We start from the raw sequence: 23,604 nt of genomic DNA on the forward strand, positions 1-23,604 counted from the left end.
GGCATTGAGGTGTGGAGTCACTTCCTACTCAGGGAAGCATCAGGTTTAAAAGGGCACATAAAAGCACCGTGGAGAGTCTCCTACAATATCTAGGTGTGCTCACTCCTTTAGCATAGTGGGCTCCTGCTATGTTTGACTGGCAATTTCAGTGTAATTAATTAATTTGCTGCTTGTAAGGGTAGACTATGTTAATCTCCTGTTATGATTCACTCATACATGCATTTCACTGTGGATTTTCTCTTTTGTACTTAGTGTGTTCATTTGCATGCCATGTTTCCTGCAAGGATAGCGCGCCTCAGGTCTGCCCTATACCCCCTGAGCAAGCCAAAAGGCCTCTTGGAGTAGATGTGCAAAGAGGAATAGGAACTGCCTATAAAGGTTATGTCAAGGTAACAGCCTTTTTGGTCTTGGGGAAGAGAACAATACTACACTTAGGCAGCTTGGAACCTCTAAGTATGTTTAAATGTATCTCCTAAACTGGGCTAAAGCCTTAAGGCTTTATGTGCCATCTTTGTAACTTACTTAACATTAGTTGCATTAGATGTGGGGAAAAAAAAAAAAGTTGATTTTATTACAGGAGCTAAAGGTTAGTAGCTAAAATGTTCTTAAGTCCCAGGGGGGTGTAGGGAGAAGGAATTTTAAGGAAAAAATTCTGCCATAGTTGATGTAAACATAACATAAAAGCAAAACTGCCCTACCATTTTGGCATTTGTGTAATACACAGGCCACATTGTTTATCCTAAAGCTACATAATGTATTTATTAAACTGTAACAGAGGATGTTTGAGCTTAAGGGAAAAAAAAATGATTGCTTGATTATTTGATTTTTTCACTCCATTTTGAAGGGCAAGTAAAATGTGTTCAGTTTCCATTGATCAAAGTGTGGGCTTTTTGAAATGTCCCTGCTTTCTGTGTATACTGCATGTGCTTACCTTTAATAAACAAGTACCTATTTATTATGTATTTGTACACAGGTTCCAAAGCCTACAGGAGTTAAGAAGGGGTGGCAGAGGGCTTATGCAGTTGTTTGTGACTGTAAACTCTTCCTATATGATGTGCCTGAAGGAAAATCCACCCAGCCTGGAGTTGTTGCAAGTCAAGTCCTGGATCTCAGGTTTGTGTTTTTCTGATAGGGTAGAAACCCTCTGTATTTTTTTCTCTGACAAGATTATTTATTTATGGTATGCAATAAATTTTTGGATCATAAGAGCTCTGGTCTGAGGAAACTCTATGTTCTGAGTATAGACACCAGCTAAATTTAGGCTGTAAGAATTGGCTCAGCAACAGTAAGTCACTTAAGTGCTTTATAAGAAGTCACTTGTACGGGCACTAATACTTACAGTATTAGCATGCTTCCTCCTAGAATTCCATATTTCCAAATGGGAAACAAGTAAGCTTTGGTGGATTGGTTCTTCCCCTGCACTCAGACCTAAACAGTGAGTCACAGATCGTCCCATAGTCGGTAATTTCATGAACATTAGAAAAGCTGAAGCAGCCTGCAGAAAGCATCAATTAATTTGTAATGCAAGTGGCTCTGACCCTGCCTTCTCACAGGAGTCATTTTTTCATGGTGAGCCATTTGTAACACTGAACACTGCCTACAAAAGATCTGAGGCTTGCATTCATCAGAGTAACAAAGTTTTTAAATTTTAATTTACAGAAATATTAAGTATATTACCTTGTATTACAACACACTCTCTCTCTGATTATGAAGTTTACATTCATAAGCACATGGATATTTTTTTTTTCAGACAGCAGTACCATGGGGTTGCAGCAGTACTGCTGTTCTGTTCTGTTCCCACGTTTATTCTCTGAGAACTGTCAGTGTCAGTTCTCTGACATGCTGGCGGCAGGAGCAGAAGTGTGGATCTACTGAAAATAACAGCGTTCACATCAGTACATTGCTTGAAGCAACTCAGCCAGATATTATACCAACTGTCCTGTGCTTTATCTGTTTATCGTAGCTGCCTCTTTGAGGCTGTCTTCTGAAGGTCCTTAGATGTTTTAACAGACGCTAAGTACCACGACTAGGAATTCTAGCATGGGCAAGTTTCAGGCATTAGTGTCATCTTTGCAATAAAATTGGCAATTATGGTGATCAACTTGGTCAAATGCACTTTAAAAGGGCTTGTGTAGACAAGCTCTCTGGGGTGGAGCACTCTGAAATGCAAAAGTTGTTCTGTTGTCTGTTTATTTTACTGTAATAGAGAATAAAATCTAGCTGTTTTGAAAATCCTTATTTGAATCCCACAAACTATAATTATGTTGCCAAGAGCTTTTTATGTGATTTTTCTCTTTTTCCAAAGGCCCCTCTCTTGCTACACATTGAGGTATGAATTATTCATTTCTAATGTGTCTGCTGGGCTGGAAGAGCAATATTCTTGCTGCTAATTGTAGAGTAGGTGTGGTCGGTAAACCAAAACTACCCAAGGCCAGCCCGCTTCACTTCAGGTGGACTGAGTTACACGTACTGAGTGCTGTAGAATCATAACTAAAGCTTGCAAGTTGTTTAGGTTGAGGACAGTTATAGCATAACAAAGCAGTGCTCCCAGTTGTGACCTCTGTGCAGTGTTGAGAGATTGCCTACTATTGAAACAGTTGTGATGCCAGTTAGATTTTGCTGAATATAGTCAATGTGTGCATGTATGTGATGCTCTTGTTCTCTTTCTTACTAGAGATGAAGATTTTTGTGTCAGCTCTGTCCTCGCATCAGATGTAATACATGCAACTCGTAAAGACATCCCTTGTATATTCAGGGTATGGCTATCGATTTTTATTATTAAAGACAGTACAAATTAAACACCACTATTCTCTTTTTATAGTGAAGTATGGTATCCACATTTAATATTTTTTAAGTTATGTGAATTCTGATTTTCCTGATTGCAGAAGTATGAAGATGTGTAGAAATGTGCTGAAACGTGTACAAAAACATTATGATACTCCTCTTATAACTGAATTGTAAAGAGCAAAGTTCTGCTTTTAGTACTTCCTTGTGTATAAAGTTTGGCATCTTTTTTTTTTTTAACTTAATTATAATTCAGTTGCTTTAGTACATTCATGTATCGTATTCTGTTGGTATTACTGGATCCTGTTTTTTTTTTTTTTTCTTATTAGATTTGAAGGACTCTAGCTCTGGGAATTGATGTTGTAACAAAGTAGGCTGAAGCTGGGGTAGTGCTTGCTGATTTTATTTTACCTTGTATCATATAAAAAAAAAAAATCAAAACTTTTTTCTTAAATTTCATTTTTAAGTATAGTAGGGAAATACTAAAATAAGAGAAAAGAATTAGCTCAGATAAACTCATTGTTAATGTTTGTTCACTCTGAATGCTGTATTTATTTTCAAATAACAGGAATATTTTTTTTTTCTAATTTGTATGTGAATTATACTCAATCTGGAATTTTAAAATATGGGGAAAAGCATGTTAATAGCCAATATCTAATCCCTTGCGTTTGAATACAGAAATTCTCACTGTTTTCAGCATCTCTAAACCTCAGTCATTTGGAATCCAGTCAGGGGAACATGCAAGCCAAAGAGCTGACAGTAACATACATTGCCAGTTACTTGGTCCTGTGGAGTTGTATTTAGGAAATGTCTTGGCTATGTGAATGCTACAGTGGTTTTGCTTTTTTTGCCTCTTTTTTTTTTTTTCAGAAATACTTTCTGCAGTGGATTTGTCATCCTTTAGTTTATGACCACTCTTACCTTCCTTTTCCTAGTTTCTAAATGTTCTGTTTTTATTCCTGTCTGCCTGCTGTCTTTTCAAATTGCAGAACAGTGCAATCATTTTAAGAAAAAGGCATCCATACAGCTTAGCTTGCCTGACGTGCTGCTCTATTTTCTGCTTGTACTTTTTCTTAAATACCATTCCAGCTAAAAAGCTTTTGTCAAGTAGTCCCTGTATAAGAATATTTGTGTGATGGACACGATGAAATGTCTCTGGAGTTTGATCAGATTATCCCCTACTAGAGAGATTTGAGGAATTAACTAGAAGTCTGCTGGATATCCGTGTATCAATTTAGATATCCTGTTGACAGAGACCAGAGAAGATGCTGCCAATGTCCACCTCTTTTCTCAGTTTTATTCCCTTCAGAAGAGGAAATTCCTGCAACTGAAAACCAGTGATATCTGATGCAAGAGAGACTTATTTTCTTAATCTCATTTAATTCACCCTGAACATCACGTCTCTTAGATAGAATAGCTTATACAGCAGTTAAAACAGTTACTCCACATCATCTGTATAAAATATGGGGTCCTTCTTTCATATGTGTTATTTTATGTAAGACACGGTCATATTGGTAGCCCACCAGAAAGACAGACTTTCGTTTTCTGTTGGCGGACAATCCAAAAGAAGCAACAGATTGCTGCCAAACAATAAATTATTGCCACCTCTAACCCCCCACAAAATCAAGAGGAGAAAGAACACATCTCAAACTCCAACAATCTCTCCTTGGTAACTGGTTTTAAAGCTAGGTCGTAGGCCATCCTAGCATCCAGACATTGCAGTCGAAGTGCCATCCATCATCAAGAACTGTGTAACTTAAATAATAGTGTCCCTAGTGGAGTTCTTTTGTAAGTTAGTAATAGTATATGTTATTCAATATATATTCAATGAGTTAATGAGTAAGTAAGTTGAGAAGACTTGAGTTACAGAGCAAATACTGGATTTTTGTATCATGAATAATGTTGGGGTAACTTCTACTTTTTACATTGATTGCATGAAAGATGCTACCTTGAAAAAATTGAGGAGTGTTTCATGATGGTATTTCACAGAGAAATCCTTGCTAAGTCTGGTGTGGGTTGCTTTTTCTTCAAATTTAGAAATATTGTCCACTATGTCTGCGTCAGTCTTTAAAATATCCTGAGCTGTACTTAAACACGTACAGTTTGTATGTTCATCAAGCTGTTGAGCAAACTAGTCAGTACTTTACCTACTGCTTTTCACTTTCATCTTACTTTTGGAGTTCTGTCTTTGATGTACAATTATCCCAATTATGCTTTCAGATGATTTTCTTCACAGTGAACATTCTTGCTTAATCTACCCTTTCAGGAGGTGTATGTTACCTAGCTCTACCATATCACCCATGTTTTTTTGAATTTTCTCATCAAGGCATATAGGTCAAAGGTTTTTTATTCTGTGTATGACTAACCCTCTGTTTGGCTCTTTTTTTTAATCTTTTGCTGTTTTTTTTGTTTGTTTGTTTTGTTTTGTTGGTTTTTTTTTTGTTTAATGTTTAACCATTGTTATTCTCCAAGTCTGTTGTGAGGGCTGGTACTGGTTGATGCCCTCTGTGACTGAAAGCATAGTTCCCATGCTCTCACAGTTCATATGATGTCTTCATAACAGACACAAAACTAATATTAAGAATTAGTAAGTGCTTACTTTGTTCAAAAGAAAGTTCCTGGATAGTTCCCATACTCAGGATAAATTCTGCTTAGAGATCTATAGGATGGTTTTCCTGAAAATCAGATGAAGCCATTGTGATTTTTGTTTAACTTGGTACTTGTGAAATACTGAGAATGAAGTACTTGTGCAGTACTTCTTTCTGAGAAAAAGCATGTTTTCCTTCAGAGCCTTCAATGACGATAAGATTTCTTCTTTTCTCTGGACAAGTATTTTGAAAACTAAATGGCAAAATCAAAATCTAGACCTGATCATAGCAATGTTAGTGGGTTTAAATGCTCAGAAAGCATGTTTCTCATTTTTCACAAGGTATTAAAAGACGGTGGGGAAAAAGTATGGGACAAATTATAGTGTGTATATGAAAGTCCATTTCAGAGAAGGAAGGAGCCTTTTGGTTGTGTCCATTGGTTGACGTGGTAAAGGAATGTAGAATTCCTTGCCTGCATTTTAGGATTCAGAATGCTTAAGCAAGACTGAGTATTTTTAAACAAAACCACTGAAGCTTGTGCATTTTTTTGAAGTGCTGTGGCCATGTTAGGTATGTGCTGAGCTGAATATTGCTTCGGTACATTACGGCATTGTTATGAATAAGTGTACTTTACTTGCGTGGTTCTGGGAAGCAAATAATACTGACCAAGCAGTTACCGTATAGGTCAGAGTAATAGTGACAAAGTTGATGTATCAATTTATGTATGAAGTATATAATAATGACAAAAAGGGCTCTTACAGCTGTTATTAATTTTGCTTTCTCTGTCTGTTTAAAGGTGACAGCTTCTCTCTTAGGTTTGCCATCAAAGTCTTGTTCTCTACTGATCCTGACAGAAAATGAGAATGAGAAAAGAAAGTGGGTTGGAATCCTAGAAGGGTTGCAGTCTATCCTGCACAAAAACAGACTGAAAAACCAGGTTGTGCATATTCCACAAGAAGCCTATGACAGTACACTGCCTCTTATTAAAACAAGTTTAGCTGCTGCTATTGTAGGTATGTTTGTTTTAACTTTTATAAGTGTGTGAGAGTAGCTGAAGCTTTTAGCTGGGCTTCTGTAGTGAGAGCACTGATACCTTGAATTCCTCAGCTGAATACTTTCATAGGGAAAAACGTTAATCCTGCACTGATTATTCAAATTTTTCCATCCACTTGGGGGTAAATAGTGATTGCTGAACAGATTGTTTTAGCAGTATATATCTTATACAGCATGCTTTCGACAGACTACATAAACTAAAGTAAAATTGATTTGCTGTTGAAAATCTTTGTCCATAAATGTTTCCAGCTGTTCAAACAAAGCAGGCTACTTTAAAGATACGATTAAATATAGCTGAATTAATAGCCTTTTTCCCCCTTTTCCTCATTTAGATCGAGATAGAATAGCAATTGGTTCAGAAGAAGGACTGTATGTGATAGAGGTGACCCGTGACGGTAAGTTAGGCCATAATGCATGCAGTAATTATATACAGAATAATGAGCTCCATAACTTTTAGTGCTGTTTTAATATAGGTTACACAACAGCCCTTCAAGTACGGTAAGTATTAAGCACTGAGTTAATTGATGAGAATCAAAAGTGAATGTGAGATATAAACACTAATTTGGTCATTATCATTATATTCAGTTGACTGGCTGAAATTAAAGGGACAGGTTAGCGGGCATATTGACACGTTCTCACCTTAACTGTGTTTCCACAGCAGGTAGTGAAATGCTTCAATAATCGGAGCACACAGCAGCAGTTGATGGACAGTGAATTATCAGTCACTTACTAAATAGAATTTGAATCGAGTGAGGGAAATTTGGTGTGGAAACTTGTCCTAATGTGCACCATCAGACAGTTCAAACTGACATAAGTAGAAGCTAAACAGTTAGTGCAAGCAACACAAGAGAGTTTAAGACATTGGCCATTACGAGATGTTATCCGTGCCCATGGAAGGGGGTTGAAAGTAGATGATCTTTAAGGTCCCTTCCAACCCAAACCATTCTATGATTCATTAAGGCCACTGTGTGTCATCTATTTCTTCCAGCTGTTAGAAATTTGACAACTACTCACATTGTTTCTGACCAGTGATGGCCGAAGTAGATTCCTTGCATGTCTTTCCATGATCCTTTTTGTTCCCTGAGCCCATGCTTCTTGCTGAACCTGCTCTTTTCCTTCCTGTTCTTAATAGACTGCCCTCTACTTTAGGAAGAAACGGTATCACTTTTAGCCTGTTTTATCTGAATGCTTGCTATGTCCGCTCCAGAAATTCACACAGATGTGTTCCAGGTGCCACAGTGAAGTGAATGCTGCTTTAGTCACTGATCAACACAGGCTTACACCCCCAACACTGAATTATCAAGAATCATGGATAGGGAATAAGGGAAGCATTCTTCCCTTTAGCCTGATTGTACTTGCACAAACACAGATAACTGGGAGACATGCCTTGGTATGGTGGGGAAAGCCAAAAGGGCTACTAGCAAATGAGCCTGGGGATGGGTAGAAGTTAATCCACATAAAATGTTATTTCAGATGTGGAAAAGTAAAGAAGGTCTGGTTAATTTTGCAGTGCATTTTCTTAACAAAACAAGATACTCAGTGACTTCTTACTGCAGGATAAAACAAACAATTTGAGTCAAACTGAATATATAGAACATATTTGTAACAAGCAATGCAGATTTAAATCAGTCTACTGCTACAAATATTCTCCCAGGTTACCATTGGAAATATTTATTTATTTCTCTTTGCCTTCAAAAGTAGCCAAACATACCTTGTGATATCCATACTTTAATGCGATTACTGACGCAGTCTAAATTCAGATAGTACTCTAAATCCTTGCTTTTAGTGGTATAAGAACTTAACAGCCTTGGCTAACTGGTAGGATTGTCTCTAACAAAATACCTAATGCTTTCTTCACCTATATTTATAGCCTCTGAGCTTAGGTTCTTCTGTTGTCTTTAACCTTCTGGGAGTTAATGATGGTGAGGTCACTGATACAGATTTGTAAAATGAGAACTTTCACAGTCATTTTTGCAGAGCTGCAAACTCCTGAAATATCCCTTTGACTGTTTTTAGTCATTGCCTTTCAAATCCCCAAAAACATAGTTCTTTATGTTTTGATTTGATGGAAGAATGTGATTTCCCTTTTTCAATGCAATTTAGTTTGGTTTGCAGTCATGTGAAAACTTGCACTTCAGTGTAAAACACAGCAGTGAATATGGGTTTCTAAAGTCTTACTTGACTTTCAAAATAAAATGAACTAAAAAAAAAAAGCCAGAGATGTGGTTTTGAGGCAAAAAGCAAACTGTTATTGCTTCCTCTTGCTTAGAATAAGCCATTGCCTAATTCTAGGAGAAACTGCTTTGCACATGGAGACAACAGATATTTGAAATTCTTTTTAGCAGTAATAAATGCCATTCCTTTGAGTAAATTTCCAGTGGTCACCATTCTGTAAGTACTTAGATATAAACATGACTTAAGATGCAAGTAATTCCAGAGATTCCAGTATAGCTTCTTGCACAGAAGAAAAGTATACATTTAATTTGAAAGGTCATTTCATAAAGAAACAATTATCTGCATCACCATGCCGTATGTAAATATGAAAATGAGTTACTGATTTTGTTTTTAAGTTAAAAGCTGTTTTCCATGAGTTTTCTGTGGCCAGTTCCTGTGTGTAATGACATTTTTATAAATAGTAATATCTTCGTCCGGTTATAGCAATTGAAATTTTCAGTGTTAATTAACTGCCAGCTGCTCATATCGAAGGTCTTTGGTCAGGATATCATTTAGCTTTTGACAAATAATCTAAACTGTAAGTTGGAGTTTGAACTAGGGAAAAAGAACTTTCTCCATGGCAAAGTTCCAGCAGTGGGTTATTTCACAGAGCATTTCTTCAGACGTATCATCTGTTTGTGCAAGTGTGGGGGGAAGCCACACAGCATGAGGATTTGTAATCTAAACAGCCAAAGTCTTGCTGTAAATTTACAGAATTCTGTAATTCGGCTAGGCCACTCAACTAATACTGGGAAAAAATGCAAATAGTTTCCAATTGATATTTATTTTTTATTACCATTCACAAAGATTTTGAATTCATTTGGCTAACAGAAAAGTGAAAGTGATACTTTGATATAATTGACTTAGGCATGTTATGTACTATGCTTCCTAGTTTGGAATTGTTTCTGTTCTGTTTGTACCCCATGAAATGCTCACTGCTTTCTTCAATATGACGATAGACCTGCTATCCCAAAAGCAGACCAAGTTGTACCTAACCCTGTTAGGTGCTACTGACCCAATCTTAAATTCTGCAAACAGTGAAAACTCCCCAGCTTCCATAGGTAACCTAACCAGTCTCAACTGGGAGAAAGCTTTTCCTAGTGTCTGTCCTAAACCTTTCTTGCTACAGTTTAAGGCCATTCCTACTTGTCCTTTCTGCAGCACACGCAGCATTTTTTGCCTTTCCCTATAGGTAGTTAACACGGATAACTGTATGGCTTTGTATTTGGAAGAGGCGTTTGCCAACACTACAGTGTTCTGTATCCCAAGTTCTCAGCGTTAAATACTTCATATTTCTTCTGTTTGCATTCTGCTAATTTAGTTTTACTCCCTAATTTACTCAAGATACTGATGTTTTTCCTGAATGTGGAACCAGTTCCAGAAGATGTCCTGTCTTGCAATGAGTAGATAGTACAGATATAGGAAAATTTCAGGAAAAATATATTTTAAGCAGCCTTTTCCTGCAAAGTGTTACTGAGACTATATATCAATAAAGAGTTACAGGAACACTCTGGTTCAATATTAGTTCTGAGAATTAACAACAGAGCATCAAATGTGTGTAATAAGTGCTCTTTCTTATCTGTTCTTGTCTCTGTTCAGATTTATTTTCAGACATCGGTATGTAGTGGTGCAGTATTTCCAGGCCTGATAGTTTTATTGTTTTACTTACAGTAGCTGTCGTTTCCTTTGCAGTGATAGTCCGAGCTGCTGACTGCAAGAAGGTGTACCAGATAGAGCTCGCTCCCAAAGAGAAGATCATCATCCTCATCTGTGGTCGGAACCATCACGTTCACCTCTACCCCTGGGCCTCTCTGGACGGATCAGAAGGAAACTTTGACATCAAGCTTGCGGAAACTAAAGGCTGCCAACTGATCACAACTGGAACACTAAAGAAGAGTTCTGCAACTTGTTTGTTTGTGGCTATCAAGCGACAGGTTTTCTGCTATGAAATTCACAGAACTAAACCTTTCCACAAAAAATTCAGTGAAATTCAGGCTCCGGGAACTGTACAGTGGATGGCAGTGTTCAAGGACAAGCTCTGTGTTGGCTACCTGTCTGGGTTCTCTCTGTTGACCATCCAGGGAGATGGACAATCTATAAACCTGGTAAATCCTAATGACCCCTCGCTTATGTTCCTCTCACAGCAGTCTTTTGATGCCCTTTGTGCTGTGGAGCTCAGTAATGAGGAATACCTGCTTTGCTTCAGCCATATGGGAGTATACGTCGATTCGCAAGGTCGAAGGTCACGCATGCAGGAACTAATGTGGCCTGCAACTCCTGTTGCCTGTAGTATGTATATGTTTTTCTGTTGCCATATCCCTGTTGCCGCTTTACTTGTCTAAAAATAATCAGCATGTATTCTATTTTGCTTTGGTTTGTCTTCAAATATCTACAGTTGAAGTTGTGATGAGTTAACAGGATACGTATCCTGATGGTAGCTTTGGACTTGGCAGTCTCTTGGGCTGAGATCCTGGAAGCTGCAAGAAAATGAGCTCTGTCTTGGTACAGGACACAGAAGAACTAATAATGGAACGCAAAATAACTTCTGCAGAGAATAGTCCTGGTTGCAGGGCAGTGTAAGACTGCTGCTTCTGTGAAATTCTGTCACGGTTTTTGCTCTAGAAAGCAGAAATGTCTGGTTGTCTTTAGGACGTCTTCTGTGTCCTGTATTCAAAGCACAATAGAAAGCTGGAGATCAAATGTGACTGCGACTCTAAACGTTCATAAGGATAACAAAACAGGAGGTGAAAATACTGCTTGTGGCAGCTGGTTGCAATTTTCTCTTTTTTTGTTGTATTTTGAGGGGGAGAATTTCCAAAAATAATACAGGCAGGTGAAGGGTGATTTTTCATGTGCTCTGTTCTTTTCAGGAGCGTTGGTTTATCAGCCGGTCAGGACAGCAGCACACGTGGAACATTTTTCAGTAGTCAGAGGCAGTTCATGATAAAACCCAGCTTTCTGTTTGGAGCTCAAATAATAATTAAAGTGGTTTGGGATGATTGAAGGCAAGAAATATCATTTTGTTTAAATACTACACAGAGCAATTAGGTGTTCATTGGCTTGATTAGGTCAGGTCCAAATAGCAGTTTGTTTAATTTTAATTGTCTTGAACTGAAATTGTTTGCTTGCTTTACTCAGACCTAGTTCTATACAGAAGTCTGAAGCGAAGGCCCAAGGAAGCAATGCAGTTGCAGATTTACTTTAAAACACCATTAGCCAAAGCTAATGTTTCCTTTTCCTTTATCAGCTTTACAGTTTATTGTATTTCAGCAGACTAGCTGTGCTAGTTAATTGTTTTGTCTGCTATTATTAGAAGCTGGTCTTTCTGTAACTATTTTATAGCATTCTTGTACCGCACGGTCCCAAGTGGCATTGGCCTAGGTTGTTCTTTTTAATAGAAATAGCAACGTTGTCCACTGCCAAAGGAAACTGGATTATTTCCCTTTTCTTCAGCCTTGTCCTTCCTCAGTCCTGGTGTCTGTCACTAGTGATGGTGACTTTTTAATCACAGAGTGGCTCGGGTTGGAAAGGGCCTTACGGATCATCTAACTCCAAACCCCTGCTGTGGGCAGGGATGCCACGCACTAAATCAGATTGGCCAAGGCCCCATCCAGCCTGGCCTTGAACACCTCCAGGGATGGGGCATCCATAATTTCACTGGGCAACCTGTGCCAGGGCCTCACCACCCTTACAGTGGACAACAGGAAGAAATTCTTCAATCTAAATCTCCCCTCTTTTAGTTTAAGACCACTCCCCCTTGTCCTATCATTATCTACCCGAGTAAAGAGTTCTTTTCAGTCTTTTTTTTATAATCCCCCTTTAAATACTGAAAGGTCTGAGGTCTCCCCAGAGCCTTCTCTTCTCCAGGCTGAACAGCCCCAGCTCTCTCAGCCTGGAGAGGAGAGGTGCTCCAGCCCCCTGGTCATCTCTGTAGCCCTCCTCTGGACTTGCTCTAACAGCTCCACATCTTCCTTGCGCTAAAAGCGCAATAACAAATATAAATAATACAAATAAGAAGTAATAACATTTTTATTTTAAACTCTCCCATCAGCTCATCAAAGTGGCGGTTGTTCTGTCCTTGCTGCAGCTTCTGCTGTAGGAAGAGGACCGTGTTGTAAAGAGATTTTAGGCTATGCTGGAGAACTTGGCTCTAGGGTATTCAGCCACATGTAAGGGGAGGCCGAGGTCTGTGTTAGCCCAGTCTGCTCCATGATTTTGGGCAGCCAGCTAAATGTGCTGGGTTTAGGCACATGTTGTCAGCTGGAGGGTGGTGCAGCACAAATGCTCAGCTCAGGTCTGGAAGCTGCAGCAGAGCCGAGCCCGGTGCGGGCAGGAGGTGCCAGGTCCCGCAGGGACCCAGCTGAGGTCTGACCAAGCTCACCAGCAACTGGCTGCCTGCTGGCCTTGGCTGTGAGCAGGCCGGGCAAATGTTTCCATCTGCTGCTCTGCAGTCTCCTTTTTTTTGGATATCCAAGCCAGCCATTGCCCCATATAGCAAGCAGCTGACCCTATGTCCCTTCTGGGATACATATATGTGAGAGCTGTCCAAAGACTTCTGTGAATGAGTTTTAAAAGCAGCACTAAAACATCATTTCAGTTCTTGTAAGGAGATTCTCAGATGCACTGAGTGTCCTATTTGGGTTATTTTCCCTTTGTTTATTGAAGCAGCTCTTGGTACATCTCTTCTCTACTAAGTCCCATAAATTTCTAGTAACTGTTCTTTATATCAGGACACAGTCATTACATGAGCAAAAGCATTTGATATGAAGCTGTAGGGATCTCTGCTTTTCGTTTGACCTAAAGTAAACTTGTCTGCGGATGCCTTTTATGCTTTAAAAAAAAAAAAAAAAAAAAGAAAAAGAAATGGATTGTGAGCTTTAAGCATTGTGACATTTTTGTTAACCTGATGAAAGCGACTCATACGTGAATATCTAAAACTAGATAATTGTTAGCAAAAGAGGAAGGAAGTTCAGAATAGAACTGCATCAGGACTTCATGACCCACCTCCCAGATGGTGACCCTCTTTTCCCCTGTGCACAGCAGATGTACAGTGAGTTTGTGGCTTCCGAAATGAAGTAATCTGCTTCTATAGAAAAGCCAGCCTCAGTCCTACCACGTAACAAATTTATATGCATCTGAAAACGTCAGATGGCTTTCGGCAATTTCATGAAATCATAATTTGAAGATTAAAAATACTGCAAGGGTCAAACTTAAATCTTCCTGTGATGCTGGCAATTGGCGTTAGCAAAGCTGTTGTTGCAAAAATATCTGTTTGAAAGCGGGCCTGAGAAAAACAGTGATGTTTTACAATGTAGCTCACAAATAGAGGAAACTTTTGACTGTTAAAATTTGTGCAAATAGGTGTCAGGTATGGACTTCTGAAACCACATTAGGGTTTTCTGTTTGTTTTTAATCTGTGCAGGTTGCAATTCCTCATATGTAACAGTGTATAGCGAGTACGGTGTTGATGTATTTGATGTTAACACTATGGAATGGGTTCAGACTATTGGACTGCGAAGGGTAAGTACTTTTCTGTGAACACAGAACTTAATTCCAAATGAGATGGTTCTTGGCAGTGTATGCTAGGCTGGAGATAATTTTCTTTCTCCTTCCTCAAAACAGATCAGGCCATTAAACATGGACGGCACTCTGAACCTCCTGAACTGCGAGCCACCGAGACTTATATATTTCAAGAACAAGTCTGCAGGTGAGTACTGAGCAAGGGGAGAAGTGAAAGAATCCATCTGCCTGGATAATTTTAAGCAATGTCACCTTTGCATGAGATGAAACTTGGATACTTCTGGATCAACATGACTCTAAGTATATAAAATTGCTTTGTGCTATTACAGCTGGAGCTGTTCTCAGTGTACCAGAAACGTCTGACAACAGCAAAAAGCAAATGCTTCGAACCAGGAGCAAGAGAAGATTTGTATTTAAGGTTCCCGAGGAAGAGCGATTACAACAGAGGCGGTAGGAATTTAGTCTGTGTGTGTAACAGGTTGTACGTGATGGCATGCAAAGATCGGGACTGCTAATAGTAAAAATCACTCTGCTCTTTTAGGGAAATGCTTAGAGACCCTGAGCTAAGGTCAAAGATGATTTCTAACCCAACGAATTTCAACCACGTGGCACATATGGGACCAGGAGATGGAATGCAGGTTCTCATGGATCTCCCACTGGTAATGCACATTTGAAGGGGAGGGAGACGTATGTGTGTTTGTAATTGTTCAGGAATACATGCAAACATGAGCTGTGTAGGGTTCAAGTATTAATCTACGTACCAAATTCTTCTAATCGTTTTGAAAAATGTAACCCTTCCTTATGTATCCTTTAGATGTTTCTAAGTCCTGTGCAGAGAAATGCTATTAGCTAACTTAAGAATGAGACACTGAAAGAAACAGAGATCACTGCCAGGAACTTATTAGCCGTTTTATAAATAATCAGTCTCTCCTCCTTCCTTTTGCTTGTTTGTCATCTTAAAATAACAGAGTGAGTTTCCTTCCCTCTCATCCCCTTGGCATTCTGGTCTGTTATCACCTCCAACAGGCTTTGAGCACATCTTTCACGAGCCCTGTCCCTGTTGGTACCCTTCTCCAGAGTCACCATTCCTCACTGCAAGGCTTCTCTCTGCTTTCTTCCTCTTCCTGTCCCTCCTCCGCTTCCTTAGCGAGGGTAGGAGTAGCTGCACACAGTTAGGAACTGCACGGTGTGCTTGTGGCACTTGGACAATTCTGGAAGAAAAACAAGGAGGGGGGTGAATGCTTTGGAAGACAACCAAAACACGTGTAAGCCGTGGCATTTTACAGCATTACTTTTTGGTTTGCATTTAACAAATAGAGCATTTTGTGAGCTATTTGAGAGTGAAATCCACAAGAGGAAGGTGCAAAGGTACACTTTTACGCTGTGTACCTTTCATTTTATAGCTGCTAGTCGGGCTTTTTCTTGTCCTTCTCGGCTGGCTCTGATGAGGATAATGCATTCATCTTTCAGCAGGAGGAGGAAGGAAAGCAGAGCTGTTGGCACGGTCACTGCCCCTTCATACCAGGGTTTGCTGGCTGACAGGTTCCAGTGGCTCCTGTCTCCAGCAGGTGGGAGGAGTGTCCGGTGGCTGCTGCAGGGCTTAGTTCTTTCTCTGTCTTTCTCAGGGTTTGTGTCTGTTTCTGAGAATATGTGGATGTAGTCAAGTAAGTTCAGAGTTTTTTCTGCCAATACTGGGTTGTGATAGCATCAAAAGCACAGAGTTTTTATCAGTAACAGCCCCTCGTTGGATAGCTGTGGTTGTTGGCTAACAAGGTGTTTCATTTCATCTGTAGAGTGTCTTACCCGCTGCACAGGATGAAAAACCATGCCCATCTACAGCCAACCTCTCACGGCAGCAGCAGCAACAGAGAAGCAAAACCTATATTTCTTGGCCCTCATCAAGTAAGGCTGGGAGCAATCTTGTCAGCTCTAAGCCGTAATTGATGGCTTCAGCAGGAGATGTAAAACTGCCATTTTTGCTCCTTTCTCTGCAGGTGGCAGCGATGTGGGAGGAGCGATGCCTTCCCGAAGCATGTCCGATCCCGACCAGGAGTTTGACAAAGAGGTAACGTAGCTTTTATTAAATGGAGACTGACAATATCCTGTTGCTGTAGATTTTCTTCTCCCAATAAATTAAATAGCTCAGAAAGTACTTCATGAAGACTGTGTTCTTTATGGAGATATATTCCCTCTGCAAATGTTTTCTCCAGCATGTAATAGCTGATTGTATGCTAGATAAGCCAGCACTAAAGCAAAGCTGTGAAAAGATCTTTTTATGGTGATATTTTAAGAAGTATTGTGTCCTGGATTAAGCTTTGTAGACAAGGCAATTTTGACTAATTGATAAAATGTCCTCGAAGCTCCTAGAAATGTTCTCTGGGCTATTAGCATAGAATAGGAAAGTAATACCACTTGTTAAATGGTTTTCTGTGCTCCCTTAAGGAAGACTTTTTGTCTTGTAACTTGAGAAGGAATAATATTTTAAAATATTATGTAATCTGTTTTTAGCAAGTGTGAAAGCGTGCGCTGGTTGGCAGTCGGCAGCCTGAAGATGTTCTGGCTGCACAAAGCTGGTGTCCCTAAATCTGGATGATGTTTTTTTCCCCTTGATTTATCGTGGGTATAGCTTCTTGTAAGCTTTGTTCAAGTACTGTCTGCGCAAGATAAGTGTTAGGAAGTAGCACTGGCAAACTCCTGGATCAAGATCCTCTTTTTTTTTTTAGCGCCCTGTATAACATTCTGAATTTTGAAGTGTGGTGACTTAGCCTTTTCCTGACACCAGACCTTTACAGAATGCCTTCGTACATCCCAAGTCACAGTGTTTGCCCAGACCTCTGAGCCACGCTCTGACTTCCTTTGTCAGAGCATTAAAAGCCCACTTGTCACCATTAAAGCAAGCATGTTAAAATGGGAATGTCTGAATATGGGCATTTTTAAAACTGTCTTGATTTTCAAAGGTGCTTATGACAGACTCTCCCAGTTGATTTTGTTGTTCTGTGGCATCCTTCCCAAAGTCTGTTACGTTTTGAAATCTAATCGCTGTTTGTAGGCACCAGCAGTGGTAGATGGAAAGGGGTTTTTTTACAATGTTTTTGGTAAACCTTAGAATTCCTTGGGACATCTTAAATTTCAAAAATAGTAGTTTGTAGCTTGGAGGGTCTGATGCCACCTTCTAGTTCATACTGCTTTTCCCAATGGTTTGTGACTTGGTCACAGCATGAGCAGGTTTGTGTTAAGATAATCTCGTTATAAATGGTCTTACTATTGCCTGAGGCATGCAAAACCTTGTAAGCAGCATTCTTGTAGGATGTTACCTTTCGGTATATTTGCTGTATATATGTTTCCTTTTTTAAAAATAACTTGCTGTAGTGGTACCGGTTTTTCCTGTGCATAAGCTGTGAATTTGTTCACTGCTCAGTGTTGTAACTCCTCAAAATAGTGGGAAACTTGCCAGCCATGTTGTTGAAGTGAGACCAGTCTGTGAAGGCAAATATCCAACATCCAATCTAATGCTGGGAAAATAACTGTGGATAGAGTGCCTTTATTAGATATTGACGTAGGGCAGCTCCAGTAAGTATATTCTGTTTCTGGATCTGATATTTGGCAGCCTTCACTCTTTTGTCAGGCACTTCACATGCTTGCCTTTGTTGCTGGTACTGTTTTGTAAACAGTTTGTGTGCTTGCTTCCTTCCTTCTCACCAAGCTGAAGATGATTTGACTGTAATTGTTTACACGTTTATATGGGCAGACAAATGTACTCCTTTGCTATAAAAATCTCTTGGGAAAAAAAAAAAAATCAGGCTGGTAAACGCAAACTAACAATGCACAGATGGATGCGTTCTGTCAGGGAAGTTTTCACAGAGTCACAGACTTGTAGGGGTTGGAAGGGACCTCGAGAGATCATCGGGTCCAACCCCTCTGCCAAAGCAGGTTCCCTGGAGCAGGCTGCCCAGGTAGGCGTCCAGACGGGCCTTGAATATCTCCGGAGGAGACTCCACAACCTCCCTGGGCAGCCTGTCCCAGTGCTCCGTCACCCTCACCGTGAAGAAGTTCTTTCGCATGTTTTGCAGTGGCTGAAGTAGAGGAGCCTGGGATTTAACAATTTCCACATGCTCTGCCATAATTCGTGTTAGGTCAGGAGGTCACCTTCAAGACTGCACTGAGGCCCGTTGAAGATAATGAAAGTATTTGCATTAGCATTTAGCTACGAAATGAATCTAATGTGTGCTGCTTTGTAGGCCTTGCTCTCCCTAATTTTTCGAGTGCCTTGAAAGCTTTTGAGCGTAAGGAATTGTTTTTTAAGAAGTGTAATTTTTTAATGTTTCTCGTTAACAGCCTGATTCAGACTCCACCAAACACTCTACTCCATCCAACAGCTCAAATCCAAGTGGTCCCCCAAGTCCCAACTCTCCTCATAGGAATCAGCTGACGTTAGATGGACTGGACCAGTCAACCTGTGACGCGTAACACTACAGCTCTCGCCGTTCCGGCTTCGACCATCTACTACTCCACGGAGCATTCAAGAGCAGGGCAAAGCTGTCTCAGATGCTAGTGCCAAGACTGACACTGAATCTCTAGTGTTGTACAAGAATAATTATATATCCAGATTGTAGATACAAACTATTGAAATGAAGAAAGTTCTTTACTAAATAGCGATCAAGCTTTTTATGCGGAATTGTTCACTGTTACGGTTGATTCCTTTCTGCACAGCTGTGACACAGTTGTATTGCATAGGAGCATTTAAGGCCACCAGTAAATAGTCTTATTCTTATGCTGAAGAAGAAATAGAGAGATACTGATAATGTTGCTACAATATCAGGAATATTATTTTTCTATAGAATGATGTAATGTCTCATTAGCAGGAAATCCTTTTAGACACAGTTTGGACCTCTGAATAGGAAATGCAAGCAGGTCTAGTTACATCCTCAGAAAAATACACTTTTCCCTTTTTCCCATAACAGCTGGTTTCGTAAATCTTAAGGAGAATGCTAGGAAGCTGTAGGTTGTTCCCAACGTCGGTAAGAATCACCAGGAAGTCCAATAAAAGTTGGTTATAGCTTTGTGGCCTTTTAATTCATTTAGCCATTACATATTCAGCTGCATAACAGTCTTTCTACCTTTCTACCGACTTTTTAGTCTTGTACATAGGACTACTACCAGTTATCTTTTACCCATACCCTGCTTTTTAGTCTTCATCAGTCAGCCGTTAGTCAAGGCTTTTAAAATATTGGTAATTACTGCTGTGAAGAAACTTTTACTCCTAGTTCCTGCCTATCTCCTCCTGAGAAGTTTTCTCCTGATTTTTTTGGTGTAAGGACGCACTACATTGTTTAGCTAGCAAGCCTTCTTGCGGACACACTGCCCTTGAAGTCTGCTTGACCTAAGGGACTCTGTCACACTAAAACGTCGGTCTGTTCATTGGTTACCAAAGTGGAATGTGAAGGATGTGTAACTGGGGGTGCTGCTTTTCTCATTAATTGTATCCTCACCTGCATGAAGACCCCATGATTATTAATCAAGTATTGATCATGTAGAAAAATGCACAACACACTCCTGTATATTTTGCTATGGCCCACGTGCAGTGGTGATGTTTTGCGTGTATATTTAATCTCATGCTTCCATGTATTATACATTTAGTAATCAAAGGTTTGTGACCATGTTTCATTAAAAGCTTGTAATTAATTCAGTGGCTGGCATATCCAGTTTGTCATTGTCACACTAGTGTGCCTTCTGTGCCAATTTTATGACAGTTGGATGTCACTTATTTAAAATTTGGTTTAAATAGGCTAATGATATACCAATGGCTAATGTTCTTTTCTGAAACACTGTATAGGATGTGCACTTATCTTTAGTTTAAACTGAGTGTTCTAGTCAACATTTAATCCTGTTACGTTAAGTGTTCGACAGTACTTGCTCTTTTTCTCAGATTATTGATAAAGGGGCTCAGTTAGAGCTGGACACTACTGCTTTGGGGGTTTTCTGGTTTTTACTTTTTTAATGTAAGTCTAAGTCTTTGTAATTATTGAATTGTGAGAACATTTTTGAACAATTTACCTGTCAATAAAGCAGAAGAGGGAGGTTTTAAAGTTCATAGTCGTCTGTCTTGACATCTGAAAACAGTCCCCCACTGGCGCTTGCTGTCGTCTTGTGGTAAGTTTGCTTTGTCTACGTGAAAGTTTTACAGAAACTGAAAAATACTTTGAAGCTCCATTCCTGAATGGATTCTTCCTCTCCTACAAGAAGGGTGTGTTTCTGCACGTAAACGCATGTTCGGGAGCAATGGCAGGCCTTTGGGAGGGTTGCAGTATTGAAATCGTGCCCTCAGTTTGTGCTGGAGTTGCCATTTCATCAAGGCAGTGGCCCTGTTGATTCGTTTTAAATAATTCAGGTCATCATTTCCTTGTGGCCAAAGCACAGTGAGGAGGCCGCAGGATCCCAAAGAAGCACTTCAGAACATTTCAAGGACTGATGGCATGAACGGTGCCCCACACACAGCACAGAGGGGTTGGGAAGCTCCCCTCATGTGTCCTGGGTGAGTGTCCCTTACCCCTACAGGCTGCCCAGCTGCCTCCTGGATGGGCTCTTGGTGTCTCACCCATCTTCAGGTGAACAGAGGAGGCCTCGCCGAGTATTTTGGCCGTGGCTGCTCCGTGTTGGCCAGACCTGGGCAAGGCCAGCGGGCTGCTTGGCTGGGGAAGCGGTGCTGGCACTTTGCTCTGGGGAGGTGGGGGGAGAGCTGGCAGCAGGCTTGAGCTCTGTGTGCCAGGAGCCTTCCCACCAGCATTCATGCTAATCAGCCTTTGACTTTTAAAAAACGTTTCTACTGCTCTTGAGCTGATTTTTCTCCGCACAGTGAGGACTTCAGATGACAACAAAGTCTTTAATTATGGGAGTATTAAATCATAGCACTCAGCAGTGCCAGGGCTTGGTTATAATTTAAGCAGGAGAACGTTTCTAGAAAAATAAATGAATTGCTCAGTGTGAATACATTATTCTTCTTTTTTTTCCCCTCAAATCTGTCTGAGCAGATTCCTCCCTGAGGCCCCCACCACAGCCCTTTTCACATCTCCCGTTCCCTCGGGGCTCCTGCTTCTGGTTACCTTAAGAGTCCTCCTGAGCCCTCAGGAGAACTTTCAGTAACGTGGAAATTCAAGACTCGCTCTGAAATGCTCCTCTGACGCTGCACTGTCTTCTCCCTGGAGGCTGCCAGTCTTGGTATCACAAGCGAGGAATTCGGTTATGCAAGGAATGAGGATAATTCAGGCTCTGCCCGTTCCTCTGCCAATTCCAGCCTCATGGCAGCGTTACATCGGGTCCTGCTGGAGGCGGTGATGGGCCTGCCCCTCACCAGGATGCTCCGGTCACTTCCAGCACGGGTCCTCGCCACGCGGGGCTGTGTCTTTTGGCACACGGTCTGGTGCCACTCGCTACCCCGAGCTACACAAACCTGCCAACACCTCCAGAGCACAGCTGTGCTGAGAGCAAACAGCTTCCTAAATGGGTGCAATCTGCCGGGGTGTGTGTTTGTAAACACTCGGTGTTTGCGCGCTGCGTGCCTCGCACTGCTAAGTCACAGGGAGGGGACTTCAGCGGGGAAGCATCTCGCTGCTTCCCTCAGCCAGGTCGGGCAGCCCTGGGAGGAACCAGGTGCACGCAAATCTCACGGAGCTGCCAGCAGCAGCCGCTGCAAAGCAGCACACGGCTCCTGGCATGGAGCAGCCCTTTTCAGAAGGCCGGAGAGCTCCTGCCCTACAGCCTCGTGCTCAGAGCCAGCCCCACCTCGGTGTGCCAACCTCCTGCGGGTGTCCGTGGGGCCCTGGGGTGACGGTGGAGCAGCCACCGCTGCGGGACGATGGCACCGTGCCGGCTGTGCGGGATGCTCAGCCTGCCCGTGCCGGCGGGGTGAGCTGAGGACAGCGTGGAGCAGCGCGGGACGTGCTCCACAAACAGCAGCTGCAGTGCTGCAGCCAGCCAGGGGAGGAACACGAACTCAGAAATCAGCCCTTCCCCGGCCTTGCAGTAAATATTTTCCCTGCTCCCCGATACGACGCAGCACCCTTTTTTTTTTTGTCACCTGACAGCACGGGGGAGGCAGCTTTATGGGTTCGGTTTACCACAGCCGAAGCCCCCAGGTTTTTGCAGCACCGCTTCCCGGTCCCTTACGCAGCCCCTGCTCTGCGTTCCTGGGAGGAAGAGCAGGAGGAGCCCCGAATGCTGATGAGAGGAGATGTCCAGCGCGCTGCTGGCCACAGCAGCTTCGCCTGCTCCTTCCCTCCAGGGGTGCCAAATCGCACCCCTTTAGCTGCTGCTACCCCCTACTAAAATTAAATAAAATAATAAAATTTAAAAAATGCATCGGGCCTGGGCTGTTTGCAGGCTCTGTGACATTTTGGGAACCAGCACATGAGCCCAGAGCTGCGCAGCTTCTGCACAGGGCCCCTGCAGCAAACCAGAGGTGGGCACGGCCAGACGAGCTGGTGTCCGTCAGCGCTCTGCAAGTTGCTTTTTCTTCTAAAACCCCGGGAGCCCAGGACTCGTGAGTGAGCTCCCACCACTGCCACTAATGCGTTTTGCATTAATGTGTCGCAGCGCGGACCCCGGCCTCTCAGGCCTGAGCACAACAAAGCCATGGGGTACCCAGCTGGGCCGCGCACAGCCTCAGCAGCAGAAACCACGGCCCCAGCGCGCTGGCTGCCGAAGATGCCTACGCATTAAATTCCCTGTGAATGCAGGGTCCCAGGAGGGACTCCCACGTACCAAAGCCTCTGCGTTCCCCCACCAACCCCTGGCTTTGCAGCCCCACAGGCCCCGGCGTGGCAGCGCGAGCGGCGCTCGGTGCTCTGCAGAGCTCCCCCTCCCCGCAGCGATTCCATGCGAGTGCACGGACGGCTCTCCTGAAGGAAAAGTACAGAACGTGCTCGGCTCGCCCACTGGCAAAAAATCGATCTCTGCTTTAATTAAAGCCTCTATTCTAAGTGACCTCGAGCTGCTAATGCGTTTTAAGAATGAAGCCTGGCAAGTAGCAAACCCATGCGCCCAAAAACAGAGGGCTGACGGGGCGCAGGCCTGTGCTGAGGGCAGAGCCCTGCACAATTTGCCTTCTGCAGCATCTCTGAGCCCTCGTGATGCTGGAGCAAGAGGCCCAAAACTGCACAGGGAGGGAAACGAGCAGCAAGACCAGCGGGGCTGCCTTGGGATGGCCCCCAGCCCCTGCAGAACAGGACAGGAGCGACGGGCTGCCTGGTGCAGCACTGCGCTGACCTCAGCTGGGGAAAAAACCTTACTAGAAGAACTCCAGTCACTTGCAATGAACTGATGTGAAAGAGGAAAAAAAAAAAAAAAAAAGCACAAAAACACTCGGAAGCACAGCAGAGAACAAACACTCCCCCCCCCCCCCCCCCCCCCAGCAGCAACACACGGGGCCAGCAGCTGCTGCAGGCGCTCT

At 42.0% G+C, this 23,604-nt stretch overlaps 1 protein-coding gene across 3 annotated transcripts in view; it reads left to right on the forward strand.

Annotated features, from left to right (window-relative positions):
- CDC42BPB (CDC42 binding protein kinase beta) overlaps window positions 1–20,248 on the forward strand; it is a 94,332-nt gene extending 74,084 nt beyond the window's left edge. For 2 of the 3 annotated variants that reach the window (XM_082761408.1, XM_082761410.1), the window contains 14 exons: window positions 253–389; window positions 974–1,113; window positions 2,675–2,756; window positions 6,169–6,385; window positions 6,758–6,820; window positions 10,332–10,928; window positions 14,062–14,159; window positions 14,262–14,346; window positions 14,489–14,609; window positions 14,701–14,818; window positions 15,785–15,823; window positions 15,953–16,061; window positions 16,154–16,224; window positions 18,495–20,248. In XM_082761408.1, the coding sequence (XP_082617534.1) occupies window positions 253–389; window positions 974–1,113; window positions 2,675–2,756; window positions 6,169–6,385; window positions 6,758–6,820; window positions 10,332–10,928; window positions 14,062–14,159; window positions 14,262–14,346; window positions 14,489–14,609; window positions 14,701–14,818; window positions 15,785–15,823; window positions 15,953–16,061; window positions 16,154–16,224; window positions 18,495–18,626 (2,009 nt within the window). In that variant the 3' untranslated portion in view covers window positions 18,627–20,248. The remainder of the gene's footprint in view (window positions 1–252; window positions 390–973; window positions 1,114–2,674; window positions 2,757–6,168; window positions 6,386–6,757; window positions 6,821–10,331; window positions 10,929–14,061; window positions 14,160–14,261; window positions 14,347–14,488; window positions 14,610–14,700; window positions 14,819–15,784; window positions 15,824–15,952; window positions 16,062–16,153; window positions 16,225–18,494) is intronic. The other variant, XM_082761409.1, reaches the window with a different exon arrangement.
- The last annotated feature ends 3,356 nt before the right edge of the window (window positions 20,249–23,604 follow it).

This window comes from Aythya marila (genome assembly GCF_965140915.1).
Source record: "Aythya marila genome assembly, chromosome: 5".
Taxonomy (NCBI): domain Eukaryota; kingdom Metazoa; phylum Chordata; class Aves; order Anseriformes; family Anatidae; genus Aythya; species Aythya marila.